General features: G+C 41.1%; 1 protein-coding gene across 18 annotated transcripts in view; it reads left to right on the top strand.

Annotated features, from left to right (window-relative positions):
• Positions 1–18,210, top strand: part of ZMYM4 (zinc finger MYM-type containing 4) — a 42,566-nt gene that overhangs the window by 11,113 nt on the left and 13,243 nt on the right. For 9 of the 18 annotated variants that reach the window (XR_003994142.1, XM_030504347.1, XM_030504353.1 and 6 more), the window contains 20 exons: positions 225–761; positions 2,340–2,407; positions 3,002–3,172; positions 5,918–5,996; positions 6,432–6,684; positions 7,305–7,479; positions 7,593–7,805; positions 9,168–9,318; positions 9,977–10,092; positions 10,223–10,495; positions 10,991–11,141; positions 11,410–11,582; positions 11,950–12,100; positions 13,583–13,720; positions 14,002–14,039; positions 15,215–15,359; positions 15,819–15,940; positions 16,312–16,483; positions 17,441–17,494; positions 17,614–17,793. Coding sequence is in view for 17 of the 18 variants with exons in the window: in XM_030504347.1 (XP_030360207.1) it covers positions 225–761; positions 2,340–2,407; positions 3,002–3,172; positions 5,918–5,996; positions 6,432–6,684; positions 7,305–7,479; positions 7,593–7,805; positions 9,168–9,318; positions 9,977–10,092; positions 10,223–10,495; positions 10,991–11,141; positions 11,410–11,582; positions 11,950–12,100; positions 13,583–13,720; positions 14,002–14,039; positions 15,215–15,359; positions 15,819–15,940; positions 16,312–16,483; positions 17,441–17,494; positions 17,614–17,793 (3,360 nt within the window). In the remaining variant the exon portion in view is untranslated. Of the gene's footprint in view, positions 1–224; positions 4,455–5,039; positions 5,107–5,917; positions 5,997–6,431; positions 6,685–7,304; positions 7,480–7,592; positions 7,806–9,167; positions 9,319–9,976; positions 10,093–10,222; positions 10,496–10,990; positions 11,142–11,409; positions 11,583–11,949; positions 12,101–13,582; positions 13,721–14,001; positions 14,040–15,214; positions 15,360–15,818; positions 15,941–16,311; positions 16,484–17,440; positions 17,495–17,613; positions 17,794–18,210 lie in introns of all 18 variants that reach the window. The other 9 variants (XM_030504356.1, XM_030504355.1, XM_030504348.1 and 6 more) reach the window with 8 other exon arrangements.

Raw genomic sequence — 18,210 nt, 5'->3', positions numbered from 1 at the left:
TTGTGTTAGTTTTACTCAGTTCAGCTTCTGCTTCACTATGTGGTGAGTGGGACGGAACTGTTCCTTATGTCAGCAATGTTTTACCAGTAGTGTTGGCCCAGGAAGGTTTAGAGTATTCAAGGAATTGCAGCATCAGACAGATTAGCAAAGGACGCTTTCCCTCGTCCTTTGTTACACGTGAAGCTGGTGAATTTTCTGACTGTTTATGGGGTTTTTCTCCCTAGGTGGTGAAATTCTGGATGCAGAAATGTCGGAGGACGCTGACCACAACCTAACACCTGCCCTCGACAGCATATCTTACGGAATACAGAATCGAACAGGATCTGAAAACTCACTGCTGGATGATGATGATGACGATGATGATTACTTTCTGAACTCTGGGGATCTTGCAGGCATACCCGTTGTGGGGAGTGACAACGAAGATGATCAGAATTTCACTCCTAAAGACACTCTTTCTTCAGCGATTCATGATGAAGACCATTTGGAAGAGGGCAAGAGAGTTACAGATCATGACTTGGACAGTGAAAAAGAAATTCAGATTCAGAATGCAATCCAAAAGGATCTCACTTCACCATTTGAGCAGGGCCCTGTATTTAAATCAATTCGAAAAGATTTTAGCATAACAAGAGATAATGGCAAAGAGACTTTTTCAGCAAAGGACAAGAATAGAGAAGGACATTTTCAAGAACGTGAAAAACGGTTGGAAAAAATCCCAAAAGATATGGATTCTAGATTGAAAAGCAGTTTTCTTGACAAAGCAGGTAACTGTTGACATCGTAGGCCTGGCTACCCGGCAAAGAGGAAGAAAGAACTAGACAGAAATCAGCAATAGGGCTAGTTATTAAAAACACCATCTTGTTGAAGAGAATGTGCATAGCTGTACGTAGGGAAGGGTTTTATAAAGAACCCTAAACCACGGTGAACTCTGGAGTAGAACCACGAGTTGCAGCAGGGGCTGGCAGCATTAGGGGGGTCTCATCTTCCACAGCTTATGTCAAAGCCTCAGCATATCCTTCGTTGCTGTGGTTTTCTAAACCAAGCTGGGTGACAGTTCAAGCTTCCTTTTGTTTTGTCTTCACTGTGTTTTACAGACCTTGGAACTCCTTAAAAGAAAAGATGAAGTTTAGTTTAAGTTGATAGCTGGGAAGGATTTTTTGGAGCAAAGTACCAAGTCTTCATTAATGTGTACATATTTAAAGCAGCATGCCTTTGATAGTAGCAGCACGGAAAGGCTTGCAAGAAATGTGTTAGTGTGTGCAGGAAGTCAGCCAGAGAGTAGCTCGAGATCTGCTTTTCCTGGGAGAGTGCTCTCCTTCTGCCTCAGATACTTGTGTCTTGGACTTTGTCCAGCCAGCATGGAAAGAACCAGAGATGTCTGTGATCTGTTTCTCGTTTGAGGGAGCCTGACAGTCACCAGTAGTCTTGCTGCCCACACACTTGGTTTTGACTTCCCAAGCTCTGAAAGTTACAGTAGAAGGGTGAATGAAGGAGCTAGGAATAACCAGGCTGGAATGGGTGATTTAATTGTATTCAGAAGACTGTCTGGAGTGAGGGTTGGTCAACAAGTGAGAGCCTCCTGGCTACTTGTTCAGATTCACAGTTTACAATTCTGGTATTTAAACTTCGTATGTCTAGTAACAGCATCTTAAAATCAGTGCTTCCAGGTGGCACAAATGATAGAGAAGCAATACAGATGTTTCTAAAATAAAGAAAAGTTAAAGATGTCTCATTACTTTTACCTCCAGGTAGAAATCAAGTGAAGAAAGTGCAAAAGATGTATGTCAGAAAATTGTGAATACCTGCAGTTACAAGGTTGCGGCTGAAAGCTGTGCAGCCTCAGGTAGAGCAGTCAGTAACTGAAAGAGCAATAATGAGTGCTCTTAGGCAGCATGCAGGATCCAGGCAAATCCAGAATTTTTGTGCTAAAAAAGCATAAGCTACTGTTTCCTGGGAAAAAGGGCAAAGGCAAAAAAGAGTAGAACAGGAAAGAAAAGGTTGGAAGTTGTTGCTCTGAAAGATATTCTCTGATTTAAATGTTGAAACACAGGAGAGTTCAGAACCCGCAGGGGTGTAGGAAATTCTGAAGGAACAGTTTGCCTCAGAATATCACAGCCATTTTTCTGGAATGGGAAAACAGTGACCCAATAGAATAATAATAAAATGTCAGTTCTCTTTAAGGAATACCATCCTATTTGCAGGGAGGAGAAAGGAAGTAGTTTAACACTTCTGAGGTGCAGTCAGACTATGGGGTTGGGGAGCAGCATGAGACTCTAGATAGCTTTAAAGGAAATGCATTGGAATCTGTATTCATTTATATTTAATGTATATGTTTTCCTCAGTTCATAATCAAGTAGAAGAAACATTACGGACGCAGTTAGCGCCACAAACTCCAGAAACTAACTTCAGGGTAAGCTATAGATCTTTCAACCACTTTTGCAAGTGCAGCAATATACTGGAATAATTCAAAATACGTATTTTGTATTTGAGTGTAAATTTTGAGTATCAAGAACACTGATCTTCTGACTCTTAGACATCTTTGCTACTTAAGCAGTGCATATAATTTTGTAAAAGTTTGCTGACCCTCTCTTTGGATTGAGGATTCTTTTGGTAGCCACTTTCATGTTCAGCATGGTCTGACTGCCTGGTGAGCCGAATCTAGACCTGGATGCATCCATCTGACCTGCTGCCTTTTTTCCAGATGAGACAGGGAACAGCTCTATCAACAGGAGACACTGCCCAAACAACCGAGTGCCCCTACTGACAAGCAACTTAAAGAGCTGGGTGGCTTCTGCTTTGTCCAGAGGAGTGAAAAGGATTGGGGGTGGGATGACAGAGGGTGCTGCAGGGAGGTAGAGGCAGCAGCTTGCTGCCCGTCGTGTCTCCCACCTTCCAGTGGCAGGACCCATTTCTCTTGGTCTGCAACAGAAACTCCCCCTGGTAGCAGCCCAACTCCTAATGGCAGTTGCAGGAGGGTGAATTCTTTTTCATATTATTGTTTCAGGAGTCTAGCTACCTATTTTCTAGTAAGGAATCTATTGGACAAGAGCTGGGGAATTCCTTTGCACCAAATATTAGAATTAAGGAGGAGCCTTTGGATGACGAATATGATAAAGCTATGGCCCCACAGCAGGGACTATTAGACAAAATTAAAGATGAACCTGATAATTCCGAGGTAAGTTTCCCATTGCATTTCTCATTTTGGTCTGACAACTGACCGCATAAGCTGGATGTAGATTCAGCAATTTATTTGGTTTGTTGACCGAAATTTAACTAGTTTAGTAGAAGGATTTTTCCCTCTTAAACTACCATGAAACCCAAACCCCCAACTTTTTGATGTCATGTTACCATGTCAGTGAAAATGTTTTGCTTTTCAGTTAGAGACAAAGCAAAGAACTTTCATTATTGAATCTGTGGCAATATAGACACTTTATCTCACCTGGGTCTCACTAGGCGATAAGATGCAAGTCATGTTTCACCGAATAGTTTGTGAGTAGTCAGATGTGTAGTTGAACCTACACGTTGCTGCTATGTCCCTCTTAAAGGTTCTCTTTGCAAGCACGGTGGTTCGTTGTTTGTTCTTGTTCTAAATTAACACGTACAGGCCTTACCTTAGCAAAGCATTTAAATACGTAGAGGTCAGTGAAGTCAGTTTAAGTATGTGTTTAAGTGACTTTCTCATCTGAGACTGACATTATTTACAATGATATAGATAAAAGTCCAATAATGGCAAAGCGGAGAAAGTCTGAGCTATGGATTGAGTGGTGCTGGGGCGAGGATTGCTGAGCTCTAACTGGTCTCTTTGCCACTGGTTTGCTGTGTGACACCAGGGGAATGATCTGTGTTGCAATTCCTGTCTCCTCACTGCTAATATTTGAGTTACGTGCCAAACTACATGGAGTTAGAGGTGTGCAGAAACATCCCACTTGCATCGACACAAGAGTGCTGGTGTTCTTGTGCAGGCATTAGTTTTTCTAGCATCAGGCTTTGTACTTCTGCTAAACCTCCTCTTCCCCCTGGGCCTGTCTTCCCAAGATTTTTTTCTTCTTTTCCCATGATACTCTTGGTTTAATAAAATAAAGAAGCAAACGAAGTGTTTGAAACTATTCAGATTTCACTGCCCTGCTGATTTCTTCAGTGTCCATGAGATCGTTTGGTTTTCTTTTTCCTTAAGCATATGTAACATCAAACCACGTGTAGGTTGGTTAAATCTCTATTCTTTGTCCTCCCAGGATGGCATCTGTTGTGTGGATTTGTGGGGAGAGCAATGCAAGATGTCTGTGGTTATCAAAGATCATACTAATAAGTAAAAGTGAAGACTTGAAGGATTTCAAATATCTGTCGTGGTTTAGATGGACAATATCAAATACTGTATTGTCCAAAATATTAATTCCTGGAGTAAAATCCTGTAATCATCAACTCTGCTTGATACTGGAGAAGCATGAGAAGTGATGAAGGTTCATTTTGTTTTGCTTTAGATTGGAATTAATGTGGGGGTTTGTTGGGTTTTTTCATCCATGCTGAAAGAGAAGAGCATTTCTTGCTGTAACTGATGGTTGGAACTGAAGGTTCTTGGCTTTCAACACCGTTACACTGCTGTGAAACTATGCTCAATCATGCACAGTTGATGTCAGGATTTGCCTCTTACTGACTAAGGATAAAACTGCAGTTAAAATGCTTAAAACCCTGTATGTCTGCAAATAACTATTGTATTAAAAAAATGGTGCTTTAAACCCCATCATCACGGCATGCGCATACACAGCTTAAAAGCTGCTCTTACTTGAGCTTTGAATGTTTCAGTGTGATGATAATGAATGCCATTGCCTGTTCTCCTGGGAAACCTGGTGAGAAATAGTTGGGTAGCCTTAGTATAGAAACTTCATTTTCCCACAGGAGTAAGAGAAGTGTTAAGTTTAAGCATGTATTACGTGGATGTTAGTGCGTGATCCTAGGAGATGGCTTACGCTGAGGGAGCAGCTCAGTGCTGCTGAGAAGTGAGAGCTTAACTTTGCTCAGTGATTTTCAATGGGCTTACCTTGCAGCCAGACAGCAACTGTGAATTGAGCTCAGTCATAACATGACATCATGCCTCACTACTCTCAGATGACTGTAAGTAGGTTAAATCTTACCATCTCTGGAGTTCCAAGAGATTATGCTTTTCAGCCTATTAAGATTTACATGTAGAGTGTTACAAGCTGCTTTATGGTTCAGATTTCTAGGGAGAGCATGAAGCATGGTGTCAAAGTATGAATAGCTGCTGTGGAGTAAGCTAGTAATTTATAGTATGTCAGCTACTCCACAAGCGACTGCCTGCAGGGATTTTCTCATCCTGCAGGAAGTGTAAGGTTATTCCCCTCTCGCTGAAGCCAGTCAGAGCAGGGACTGTGATGGTCTGGCTCTAGTAGTGCCAGCTTTGGTCTGCTGAGAAGCTTCACCTTAGGCTACTCCGAGGTGCTTAACTCATGGTTGAGTACCAAATGCTTCTCACCATCTAGGTCCCAGTCTCTAGTTCATTATTATCATCTATTAATGTGAAGACAAAGTTTGTTTCACAGGATAGGAGCAAGGACTGCAAAACACTTCTGGATGGAAGTTTGTGTGAGTGGAAAGCAGAGGATTCCCTTAAGCTTTGTCTGGGTGAATTCTGAGGTGTCTTGGAGTACGGCTGGCAAGGGGGCTGCACCAGCAGCCGTGCTTTTCTGTTTCCACATGACACCCTGGGTTGTAGTTTGCTGTGAACCTCTGGGCAGGTTCTGTGTGTGGCTCTCATACAACAACATCTGTAAGCCTGGCCTTTGGAGCAGGCTTAGGGGACTCACTCGTCCTTAAGATTCAATACAGCATTATGAAAGAATAGAAATCATGTAACCTGTTATTACATGTGTGTATTTGTTCTCCTTTTCCTTTCCTTTTGTTTTAGGAGTACGGCCAACAGCCAAAATCTCAGGAAGGGGAGCTGAAAATCAGTGCTGTATTTTCAGTCAGTGGCAGTCCTCTTGGTAAGCGATAGCCAAGACTAACTTTATTTAAATCTGTAAAATATGTCACCTTTGCAAATAGCCCTGCAGGTTATTCTGGATTTCATTTGCTATGTCTGACCCCAGTAGGAAAAAAGAAGTAGTTTGGTTTAGAAACAATGAAATTCAGAGATTATAAAACAGTTGTATTTGAGGCATAGGAAAATTGATTGTGAAAGGGATGTTAAAAGTGTGTTCTTCACTCTTAAGAGTAGTTGAAACAATCTACTACGCAGAAAACCAGCACAGAGCATGTAATTATGGAGAGTTCATGTGCTATTCAATTCTCCCTTAGACCCTGACAGCCCACGTGAGGTCATACGCTTTGTGCTTGCCCCCTGCACACCAGTGAGTTATGTTTTAATCCATCTCTAACAGTTACCCTGTGTTTTCTCTGTGTGTTTTTGTTCCTTTTAGCTCCACAGCTGTCATCAGGTTTCCAGCCTGCTGTGGCATCCTCTGGCATGAGTAAAATGCTTCCTTCAGTTCCAAGCACAGCTGTTCGGGTTTCCTGTTCTGGCTGTAAAAAAATCCTGCAGAAGGGGCAAACCGCATACCAGAGGAAAGGCTCTACCCAGCTCTTCTGCTCCACACTGTGCCTCACTGGATACACTGTTCCAGCTTCTCGCCCACCAGCTTCTACCAAGAAAACCTGCTCAAGCTGCTCAAAGTAGGACGGGGCTTTAATTTGTTGTAGTGGTAATTGGAAACTTCTCTGTGAGTGACTGTTTCAGATGAGAGAAAAATAAGGAGAAAGTTCAGTTTGTGAAATCTGGCAACAAACAAAACTGTAGATGGGAGATAAGAGATGGAAAGTTGCAATACGAGTCAGACCGTTTTGGACTCAGCTACTTGGTGATTAGAAATTGTGACTTTTTTTGTCCCTACCCCATTGTGATCTGTATTTTCATTGATAAAGGGGATTATTCCACCCATCCTGCTTTTTCTAATTTTATTTTTTTTAGTAGAGACTGTAAAAACCATTCCCTTTTCCCAGTTCCTTTTGAAAAGATTTAATGACACAGCTCGATCTATTTATAGGCCACTCCTCTAAGTCGAGGTGCAAAGTTGTTCACAGAATACCTACTTGAGAATTGTACTTCTTAGCTGTTTTCCTAATAGGCAAAGAAAAATGAAGTCAGGTACTTAGCTCAGCAAAAAGAAAAGCTTTAAATTAAATGAATCCACCCTCTGCTAGAGAATGTTTAGTCTGCAGAAAAAGACAGGACAGCAAGTTGACATGAAGCCAACATTAATTCTTTATCTGTTTCTTTTTCTTTTTATCCATAGAGACATTCTAAATCCAAAGGATGTAATCACTGCCCAGTTTGACAATACGAACTCCAGTAAGGATTTCTGCAGCCAGTCATGTCTTTCTACATATGAACTGAAAAGGAAACCTGTTGTTACTATTCACACTAACAGCATTTCAACCAAGTGCAGCATGTGCCAGAAGAATGCAGTGGTAATTGCAAACTCTTTCATTTTAATTTCCTTTAGATCAGGACAACTCGCTGTCTCAGAGGTGAACATACATGTTCTCTCCATCCTTGTTACACATTCTTTCTTTTCTTCCAGATTAGACACGAAGTGAATTACCAGAACGTTGTACACAAGCTCTGCAGTGATGCCTGCTTCTCCAAGTTCCGCTCAGCCAACAACTTGACCATGAACTGCTGTGAGAACTGTGGAGGATACTGCTACAGTGGCTCTGGCCAATGTCACGTGCTTCAGATAGAGGGACAGTCAAAGAAGTTCTGCAGTTCAACGTGTGTGACAGCGTACAAGCAGGTATATATTGATAGAACTTTAAAAATACGTCTTCGATTAGATTTTGGGTGTTCTAAGAAACACCCAATTTCTTAGTTGATTCTTGTGGTTACTACCTAGGTCTAAGATGACTCCTTTTGCCATTCGCTGCTTAATCTTTGCCCAAACATGTTGCACTCTTTCCCTTACCACTGAACCGACTACCAGACTATTCCAGTGTGAGAGAAGACACGCTGGGCCCGCTCAGCAGCAGTCCACTGTGACTTCTCTCAGCCTGTGAGGTGCTCCCCAGTTGAACATTCTCTACTAAATTGTAGCATTTGAATTAAGTGGAGAGGAAAAGTAATAATTAGTTGATAATTTTGATTTTAATTTTAAAACTTAATATTCAATTTCCATTATAATGGAGCCTCTTAAAGAGCTGAGCAGTTGGGAGAACCTTAATTTCTTATAATAGCTCAATTAGTTTTGACTGACTTATTTTAATGCAATTACTTCAGGAAAAATTGCCCTCTGAGAAGATAGTGTAACTTCATTTTGTGACTTGACCCTGCTCCCCCATTATTTAGGCCAAGAAAGGCCTAATGAATTAAAGAAAAAAAATCTGGTAAAAGTATTTAATCTGAAAAATTACCTGCAGCATTAATTGTCCTCTGAAATACATCTGGAAATTAAATTACCTTAGCTGGAAAGGGGAGGGATTCCATGGTGCTTTTTCATCTCACATCAAAACCCCATATAAGTTAGTCTTCCTGAAAATACAGTATGTTCAGAGCTTATAAAGTTAGGTGTAATCTATTTTTAATTGAATTTTAAAAAGCTCTCAACTCACTTGTTAGATACATTCTGATAATCTCTGGGGTTTTGTGGGTGTTATGTATCTCTTTCCCATTTTGCTACCAGATAATCTTCAGGGAACCTGCTTCTTTCTGTTTCTTGTTTTCTCGTCTGTTAAATGGGAACACTGCTTACATACATAGCTAGTGTATCAAAAGTCATAAGCAGAATGTTACTTCTCAGCAAAAACGTTTGAAGTCATCTGATACAAGGTGCTTGCTGTGTGCTGTTACAACACATCGTGGTGTTTGTGCTTGGAAGTCTTTGCCCTGGCAGCTTGGGTACTGTTTGAACTGGCCTGCAAAGGTAGCACTTACCCTAAATGAGAGCGAGCCCAAATCTCAGGTGGTCAAAGTATGAATATAGCAAGCTTCCTGGAGAACTCAAGTGGTATCTGCATCATAAATCATACAGCTGTAAAGTAAGTGCTGTTCCAGGTGCACTGGCACTCACTTTTATACATATTTTTAAATGCCAGTGATTTATTTCGAGGTTAATAAAGACACTGAAGTTCCAAAAGAATGACCAATTTTCGTGTTTCCACAGAAGTCAGCTAAAATTACACCTTGCACGCTGTGTAAGGCTTTGAGATCTTCAGCCGAGATGATCGAGAGCACAAATAACTTGGGAAAAACTGAACTGTTCTGCTCCGTTAACTGCTTGTCAGCATATAGAGTAAAAATGGTTACTTCTGCAGGTAAGTTTATCCTTTCACTTCTTTAGAAGCATAATTTCACATAGCTCATACTTAAACTAATTTGTGTTGGAAGTTAAGGCTGATATTCTTTTTTAGGAGGGTGGGAAGTGGCTTTGTTTTTCAAAGGGAGGTGCTGAGATGGGTTTTTAAGGACTTTTGACTAGAAATAAACCTAACAGTGACGGTACAGCTATTTCAGCTTTGTTTTTAGAGAGTTTAAATATGGCAATAAACCTTAATCTATTTTCTTCTCTTGCAAGTGCAGCTGGTAGGTTTCCCAGCTAGACAAATCTACTCCTGTGGACGTGTGCCATATCCCTGCTGTGACTGTTCAGCTCCTTGTTCTCCAGGGTGATCAGCTTAGTTACCTCTGCCTAATGTTGCATTGAGCTAGGCAAACATATTCTCAGCTATTTTTCTTGTAAAATGGAAAAATGCTTACTGACATCCTAGGGATACTGGGAGATTAATTAAAGGATCTGGCAAGCAACAGGCACTGCAGCTGCAGTGTCTGCTTCTGTAGAAACTTCATCTTGAGCTTCTGTATGTGCCTTGGCTTGTCATTCGGATTCTCTGTTCTTGTCTGCACAGTGCAAAATTACCTGCAGTACAACTTGATGTTGCATACATCACTTTTTCTTCTCTGTTTCACCCTCAGGTGTTCAAGTTCAATGCAACAGCTGTAAAACCTCATCACACCCTCAGTATCACTTGGCTATGTCTGATGGGAGCATACGCAATTTTTGCAGCTACAGCTGTGTAGCAGCTTTTCAGGTATGACATTTAGGGTTTCTTCTTAGCTGAATTAACAGAATAATGAATTGATGGTGGAAATATTTGGGATGTTGGGTGAAATCTGTAATATTGTAAAATAAGGTCTATTCCTCAATGTGCTTTCCTGCAGAACCTGTTCAACAAGCCTGCAGGAATGAACTCCTCAGTGGTACCTCTGTCACAAGGTCAAGTCATTGTAAGCATTCCCTCAGGGGCGATGGTATCTGCAGGTGGAACCACCTCGACTGTGTCCCCCAGCTCCATGAGCAGTTCAGCTGCAGCTGGTCTACAGAGGCTGGCTGCCCAGTCCCAGCAAGTCACTTTTGCCCGCCCTGTTGTAAAACTCAGGTGTCAGCACTGTAACAGATTGTTTGCAACCAAACCAGAACTGCTTGACTACAAGGTAAGGAAAATTAGGGCTTTTCAAGCTCGTATTTCTCACCAGAAACCCAAGAAATCGTAGCTCATATGCAGTGGCCTGTCAGTACTGCTCTGTCGCTTACTGTGACCTGCTATGGAGGAATTTGGAACTGATTCTGGTATCATTTAACCATTATCAAAATTAATACTGATACTAGTTCTTTGATCTTATATACAGGAAAAGAAAACCTCCAAAACAACCCCAAACCTTATGATTGCCTGTCTAGGCAAGCACATTCCTGATTCGTGGTCCCAGAGATGATCCTTTTAATGCCAGGACAGAGCACATTGCTGAAGGGTTTCTGCAGAAAATTGTGCTGTATGTGTTACAAAGCTAAATGAGGAGGCTTATTTGCTGTCTGTTGTTGATTTCCAAGGGCATGAATATGCTTCTGAGTTTTTATTAACGATTAAAATGTATGATTTGGGATGTGAAACATGGAAACATTAAATCCCAAACATTCTGGCTGTGTTGCAGGGTAAAATGTTCCAGTTCTGTGGGAAGACCTGCTGTGATGAGTATAAGAAGAGGAGCAGTGTAATGGCAATGTGTGAATACTGCAAAATTGAGAAGATTATCAAGGAGACAGTGCGATTCTCAGGCGTAGACAAAGCGTTCTGCAGTGAGGGTAAGGAAGGGCAGCACTGTGTCTCACACAAAACAAGTCAGAAATGTTTTGTCTTAAAACTGTTGGTGATAAGAGAAACCTAATCTTTTTAGGTTAGAAAACTGGGGGTGTTTTGGGTTTAGAAACACAGAACTTTGTCCACGCTATATGTTTTAATGTTTCAACGTTATTACAGACATAACTAAACACAAGAACTAGAGGTGCTGAGCAAATGTCATTTTGATATTAAAGGATGTTTTTTGGTTTTTGCTATTTTCTCTTCTTTTAGGTTGTAAACTGCTCTATAAACATGACTTGGCCAAGCGCTGGGGAAACCACTGTAAAATGTGCAGTTACTGTTTACAGGCTTCCCCTAAACTGGTCCAGAATCTCTTTGGGGGGAAAATGGAGGAATTTTGCTCTGAGGAGTGCATGTCCAAATTCACAGTTTTGTTTTACCAGGTAAGCAATATTCTCACATAGCAACCTCTAGAATATAAATGTGTTAGCAAAAGAACGTTTGTACATCAGGAAATACGTGAACTACCTATAGTTGAGTTATATGTCCATAGGAATATGTTGTGTGTATGTGAGAGATGAGTAAATCCTTCTTAACTTCTGAGGACCAGTTTTCTATATAGAGAAAACCTAATACAGGTTGTGGGAGGATAGATACTGAATGTTCTGCTGCTCTGGGTTACCCTGCAAAAATGATGCACCCTTACAGATTTCTTCACACTCTGTTTGCTGAGCAGGGTACAAAGGGGTTTTTATACCCTTTGTTGCTATTTACAAGTGTGTTTAATTTCTCCCTTGCTTTTTTTCCTAGATGGCAAAGTGTGATGGTTGTAAGAGACAAGGTAAACTCAGTGAGTCCATGAAATGGCAAGGGGAGATCAAGCATTTTTGCAATCTGCTTTGTATTCTGTTGTTCTGTAATCAGCAAACTGTTTCTGACCCTCCACCCCCAAATAACACAGGTAAAACAGGCTGGGGATACTATTGTTTTTTGGTGTGCGTGATACTGGTATGAAAATGTGTTTGGAAACTGGATTCAGTGAACTTTTAAAGATGCATCTTCTACAGGGCGGTTGAGAAGAAACAAAAGCACTTGCTTTTCAAATGCTTTCATAAAACACAGGCCCATTTTGTGGGGTAAAATGTACTGAAACCTGTTGAAGACATGTTAAATACCTACTTGTCTGCTGTACTTGATACCACATAGCTGGATATGGTAGAATGTTAATATTCATTCAACAAAAAAAATCAAGTGGTGAAATTAGTAGACTTAATGGTTGTGAATACAGATTTCCATCTATGCACTTAAAATAGTTCTGTGTAGTCTGTAGGCATATGAAGAGTTACCACTTCTGTGTCATTAAGTGTTGATTCTTGAAGTACCAATGAAGTATAGTGTGCTATAGCTGCTTCCCTGCTCATTATTTTAGCAGATGGAATAGGAAGGAGGGTGGGAATGAAGCCCACAGGAATAGGAACTGTGAGTTTCTGTAGGGAATGAAATGCAAAGGGAAGAAAGGAAGAAAGGCACAGCAAGAGGAAGCGAAACAAAGGGCAGAAATAGCACTGATCCTAAAGAGGGGCATAATCTCCCACTGAGTGATGGTGACTGCAACAGTAAGGTACCCAACAAGCAATAAAGAATATTAACTGAAAGTTTATAGTGTGCACCAGGCCATATTCAACTCCTCAGCTTTGCGCATATCTGCTGCTTACATTGCTGGGAGCTGTTTTCCCTGAGTAAGAGCAATATATATCAGTAACTTTATACTTCCAAGCCATAACTGTACAGTGTGACATTCCTGATCTTGTCAGTACATTTGGCTGTTACTAAGGAGGGCAAGATGTATGATGGGCCTGCTTCTGCAGAAGTGGGCCTGCAGCTTCAGCTGAGGCAAATGCAATGCCTTTGCAAAACTGGTCTCCAGGCACCTCTCTGTCCTGGGGGCTTCCGGGGTGATGGAGTGCTTCAGAACAGTATTGTTGGATGAGATGTGGTGATTCATGGTGATGTGTTAATGAATGGTGCTTTCAAATGGAAAGAACCTAAGAATTCCTGTGAGAGGCTCATAGCGTTCCCCTCATTCATTGTTTGTCAGGATCTCAACTGTCTCCTGTACTACTTACATTCTGTACCAAGCACAGTGAGGCATCCAGTCCTCTTGTCTCCTGAGTGCTCCTCTAATACACATAATATTGGAAAGAGAAATCCACTTTCATCCTGTGGTGAACTTCTGAAATGTTCCAGTGGCTGGAGAACAGCTGAAGTTTGCTTGTGGAACCAGCTCCTATTTACACTGAAATGCTGCAGTTTGACACCTACATTCCCTTCTCACACAGCAGGCTTTTTCATTTGGAGATAAATCCAGAGGCTGGGTGTTGTTTCAGAAATGCTCTTTTATGAATTATTGCTTATTTTAGTTTTTTCTGCTCATTCTGTCCAGCAAACCTTTCTATGGCACCAGCTTCCTCGTCAGGCCCTCCTTTGAGAAAGGACTCAACCCCTGTCATAGCACATGTGGTGTCCCTTGCAAGCACCCCTGCTGCCCAGCCTACAGTTAACTCCAACAATGTTTTACAGGGTAAGACTGCTGTACATGCCTGTATTTTTAAATCTCTACTCCTGAACACTGATATTTGCTCAGGGATCTTTTCCACTGAGGACAAGGGCCACTTCTTCATTCTGCTTCACATCAGTGCAGGCGGTTAAAGTTTTGTCCTTCCTTATCTAAATAGTGACTTAAATTTATGTACATACCCCAGGGAATGAGGTTTAGTGGGAGTTCTTTTTCTTGACCTTGGCAGAATATGGGTTATGGTCCTTGATGTACACAGGCTATTGTATGCTTTTTTTCCTTCACAGGTGCAGTCCCTACTGTGACAGCAAAAATAATAGGAGATGTAAGTTTTACAAGAGCCTCTTTTTCTCACTTTCACCCAGATTGTGTCAATAACAAGTAAAGTATCCAAGAATTTTGCACTGTCATTTTGTAACTGCTTTTCCTGGTTGTGATTGGGATTTAGAATGCATCCAGCTTGCAGGTGTGCTTTTGAAAAAATGGATGGAACTTGTACAGTATAAAAGTCTTTCTGTGTCCACTGACAGGCTGGTTAGAAGCCTTAAGACAAAGCTTGTCAAATGGTAGCTCTTGAGATACCTGTAGTTCTCAAGCAATTCATGTGTGGCTTCTGTACTCGAGGCCACCTTCAGTGCCCAGAAGTGGGATGTGATGTCAAGAGGAATAGCATCGGAGGAAGGGGACCAGCATGGGCTGCTGGGGCTTAGCTTTCCTTCTCCACTCCCTAGCAGTGGGTAACAGCTGTGGGGATCCACTGCCACCACTTACCTGTGAGTAACTCCTGGAGTTCCTGTTCTTGAGCTCCCTGAGTTACGTGGTGTACCTCTTGCAAGCCTCTCAAAATATGAGGATTTTATTATGTAGCTCTTAGGTTCTGGGAGACTGCCCTGCTTTTAGCTGAAGTGTCATTTATGGATTAGAGTATGAGTTTTCCCTAATGAAATAGATGCTGTTATTTGAATCGATGATTGAAAATTCGAGTTAGCAGGACGTGAAATTAGTACAAGCGTGAGCAGTCAGTCTATGTGTAATCAGGAAGTGATACTGATGCTGCCAGCATTTGTGTTCATATTTCACTTTTATTTCTTTTCAGTGGTTTCACATCAGTTTACTAAGGTTTTGGGTATCTGTATCAGCCAGGCTTCCAGTCATCAAAAGTATCTTAACTCCTCTTTATATCTTTGCCATCAGTAAGATTCCAAGGTCAAAAGTATAGAGATATTTGACTACAGAAACCGGATATTCGTGCACATTTGTTCATTGCACTGTTAACATTAAAAAAAAGCCTATTGTTTGATTAAAATAAATGGAGATGAGGCCCAGGAAGTACCAAATACAGCATTAGCAAGCTGGTTTTGCAGTAGTTTTTAGATGATCATTTTTATCAGCAAGGAGAGTTTTAAATTGCTGCATCTCCCACAGTAGAAATCAAACACAAATCTTAGGCTCTCCATCAAACCAATACTGACTCTGCCTCATGTGTGTTTTTCCAAACAGGCCAGCACTCAGACAGATGCCCTAAAGCTGCCATCGTCACAACCACCTCGGCTCCTCAAAAACAAAGCATTGCTGTGCAAGCCAATCACACAGACTAAGGCCACCTCGTGCAAACCCCACACACAAAACAAAGAATGCCAGACAGGTATGTATCTAATCTCCAACCTGTTTTACAGAAGTCTGTATTGCAGTTGAGAGAGCAAGGCATGATTTATGTAACAGAGAATACTTTAAAATGTATTTTAAAACCTTAAATAGTTTTCAGTTTGTTGTATGGTATTTTCCAAGTAGCAGTTACAAAACATTTCCTATTCATTGAAATCCGTGAAGCTTCATGTGTGATGAATCTTGAGATTTGCTTAACTCATCTTTAGCATTCTGAGATCATCCTAACAGTGGGGAATGAAGTGTGATGGTTAAGTGACATGCCAAAGGCATGGGGTTACAACAATGCTAAAGTGAAAGATGGCTGTGAACCATGACAGGGTCCTGTGCACACTGCATTACAAGCAGAAGTCCAAACAATTATCATGGACACTCTGGAGTGTACTGGTTGGTCATATCTTTAAACAATTTTTGTTTTGTTCTATTTTTGGTATAACAGAAGAAGAAGAAGTTGTTCAACCCCAGATCATTGTGGTACCTGTTCCTGTACCAGTGTTTGTGCCAGTGCCCCTTCACCTCTACACTCAGTACACACCAGTTCCACTTGGGATGCCAGTACCTGTAAGTTATACTTCAGTTCACTAGAGAAGTTGTTCCAGTCTTGTTCCTGAACAGGACACAGAGCAGTGTTACTGGGTTTTGTGACTAGTCATGCGAGTGGTATTTGGAGACCTCGAAGCCATTTTCTTTCCTTATCTCATCATGTTTGATGAATTATCATCATACAAAACTACCAAGTTGTAGGGTTATTGCAGAAATGAAACAAGTTGTCCAGTCTGGAATGATTTTAAAGTTAAATCCTTTAGTCTTAAAATAAGCGTAAGATTAAATGAGAGGAACCTTCCTTGTGTATTTGCTGTTTCCCTTCATCCTCAGACATGCTATCTAATCAATCTAATCTATCAATCTAATATTTTCCACGTGTTCCATAGGTACCAGTTCCCATGCTCTTCCCAACTACCCTGGATAATGCTGATAAGGTCATTGAAACTATTCAGGATATCAAGGAAAAGATTCCCACAAACCCATTTGAAGCTGATCTCCTTCAGATGGCAGAAATGATTGCAGAAGATGAGGAGAAAGAAAAAACACATTCTCATGGTGGTATGTAGTGTTTTTAAAAAGCAAACTAAATGCAGTGAGGTGAAGATCCTCTCTCCATGGAAAACAGCTAGAGAAATAGATGTAGGGCCTGTCTTGGCTGCTTCCCAAGTGTGCATGCCACATTAAATGGTCCTGTTGTCTTCCCAACATTTATTTTCCACAATGAAAGTGCTCATGCAGGTAAAGTGCCAACCTAGACAGGACTATAATGCCTATGCCATGTCTTAGCAATTTTGATTGCTTTTCTAAAATGAGGAGGCCTTTTGGGAATTTAGCTGAACTGTGTATTTGGAGGTGATTTCGCCTCTGATACAATATTCTATTGTTTGTTCTGAAAATGTATTTTCTTTTAAGATTAATTTACTCTTCCTCCATAGTTCCCATTGCATGTGCAATGGGAACTATAGTTGCACATTCCTGAAGCTTTTGTAATTTCACGAGGTTTATCAGTCAACATTCAGTAGAGTGATACTTTTGTTGACAGTAACAAGATTGCTAGAGGTAGTAATCTCCATCATGCATTAGCAGGAGTCAAAATCAAGAAGACAAAGTAGCTGCTTTACAAGAATATTTTCCTATGAGGCTTTTTATGGTGGATTCTTGGAGGGTGATGCAGGTTAGGCTGTGTTAGACAGTGATTGTCCTATTTAATAAATGTGGAACAAGCTGAGAAGAAATGAACAAAATATCTTACTTGGCTAAAATGACTCAAATAACAAACACGGAGGGATGGAAATGTTTGGAAGAGCAAATATGGGTTAGTTCTGCCTTTCTGTTTCTCCCATAACAGCATGACCAGGGTAGAAAGCTGTTAGGAGAACTGTAGTGGAGGAGAAGGCACATCACGTGTGTTAGTGTTATGACCTAATACATAGATTTTTGGTGTTGAAAGTATTTTGTATTAGTTCTGTAAGCTGTCAGTCATTTGTAGATACAGATTTTCTTCTTTTTCTGAAGGATCTCAGACATCTGAGCATGAGCTCTTCCTGGACCCCAAGATATTTGAGAAAGGTCAGTTACATTTTTTTTTTGTAAATGGGTTTTGATCCTGCTGTATCTTTTCTTGCAAATTCCTCTTTTTGTCTGCCCTTACCCATAGCACATGGTATATCTTACCATTGTCATTACAGACCAAGGTAGCACTTACAGTGGAGATCTAGAATCAGAAGCGGTGTCCACTCCACACAGCTGGGAGGATGAGTTAAATCACTATGCCTTACGATCAAATGCCCTGCCAGAACCAGATCCAGAACTGAAGCAGTTCTCCAAAGGTGATGTGGAACAGGACCTGGAGGCAGATTTTCCATCAGGTCAGTATAATGTGAATAAAAATGTATTGTTGTATATAAGTACACAGGTTTTCTGAGTAAGCATTGTACCAGCAGCCTGCTTATGAAGGGTATGAGTTTTCATGTAGTAAAGCTGGATATTTAAAGCTGCAGTAATATATCAGCCCTGCTAAAAATTACTGGATTTAAAATACTTCTGATGTCTTTAAAGACAATGTTCTACAAAACCTCCGACAGGAGTAGCAGGTAGCCTTGGTTGACTCCTTTGAATTTATCCCTTCTGTGTCCCTAGATATAATCCTAGAATGGTTTGTGTTGGAAGGGACCTTAAAGCTCCTCCAGCTCCAACCCCCTGCCACAGGCAGGGGCACCTTCCACTAGAGCAGGTTGCTCCAAGCCCCTGTGTCCAACCTGGCCTTGAACACTGCCAGGGATGGG

The sequence above is a fragment of the Strigops habroptila genome, chromosome 12 (assembly GCF_004027225.2).
Source record: "Strigops habroptila isolate Jane chromosome 12, bStrHab1.2.pri, whole genome shotgun sequence".
In the NCBI taxonomy this organism is placed as follows: Eukaryota; Metazoa; Chordata; class Aves; order Psittaciformes; family Psittacidae; genus Strigops; species Strigops habroptila.
This window is presented reverse-complemented; position numbering and strand designations above follow the sequence as displayed.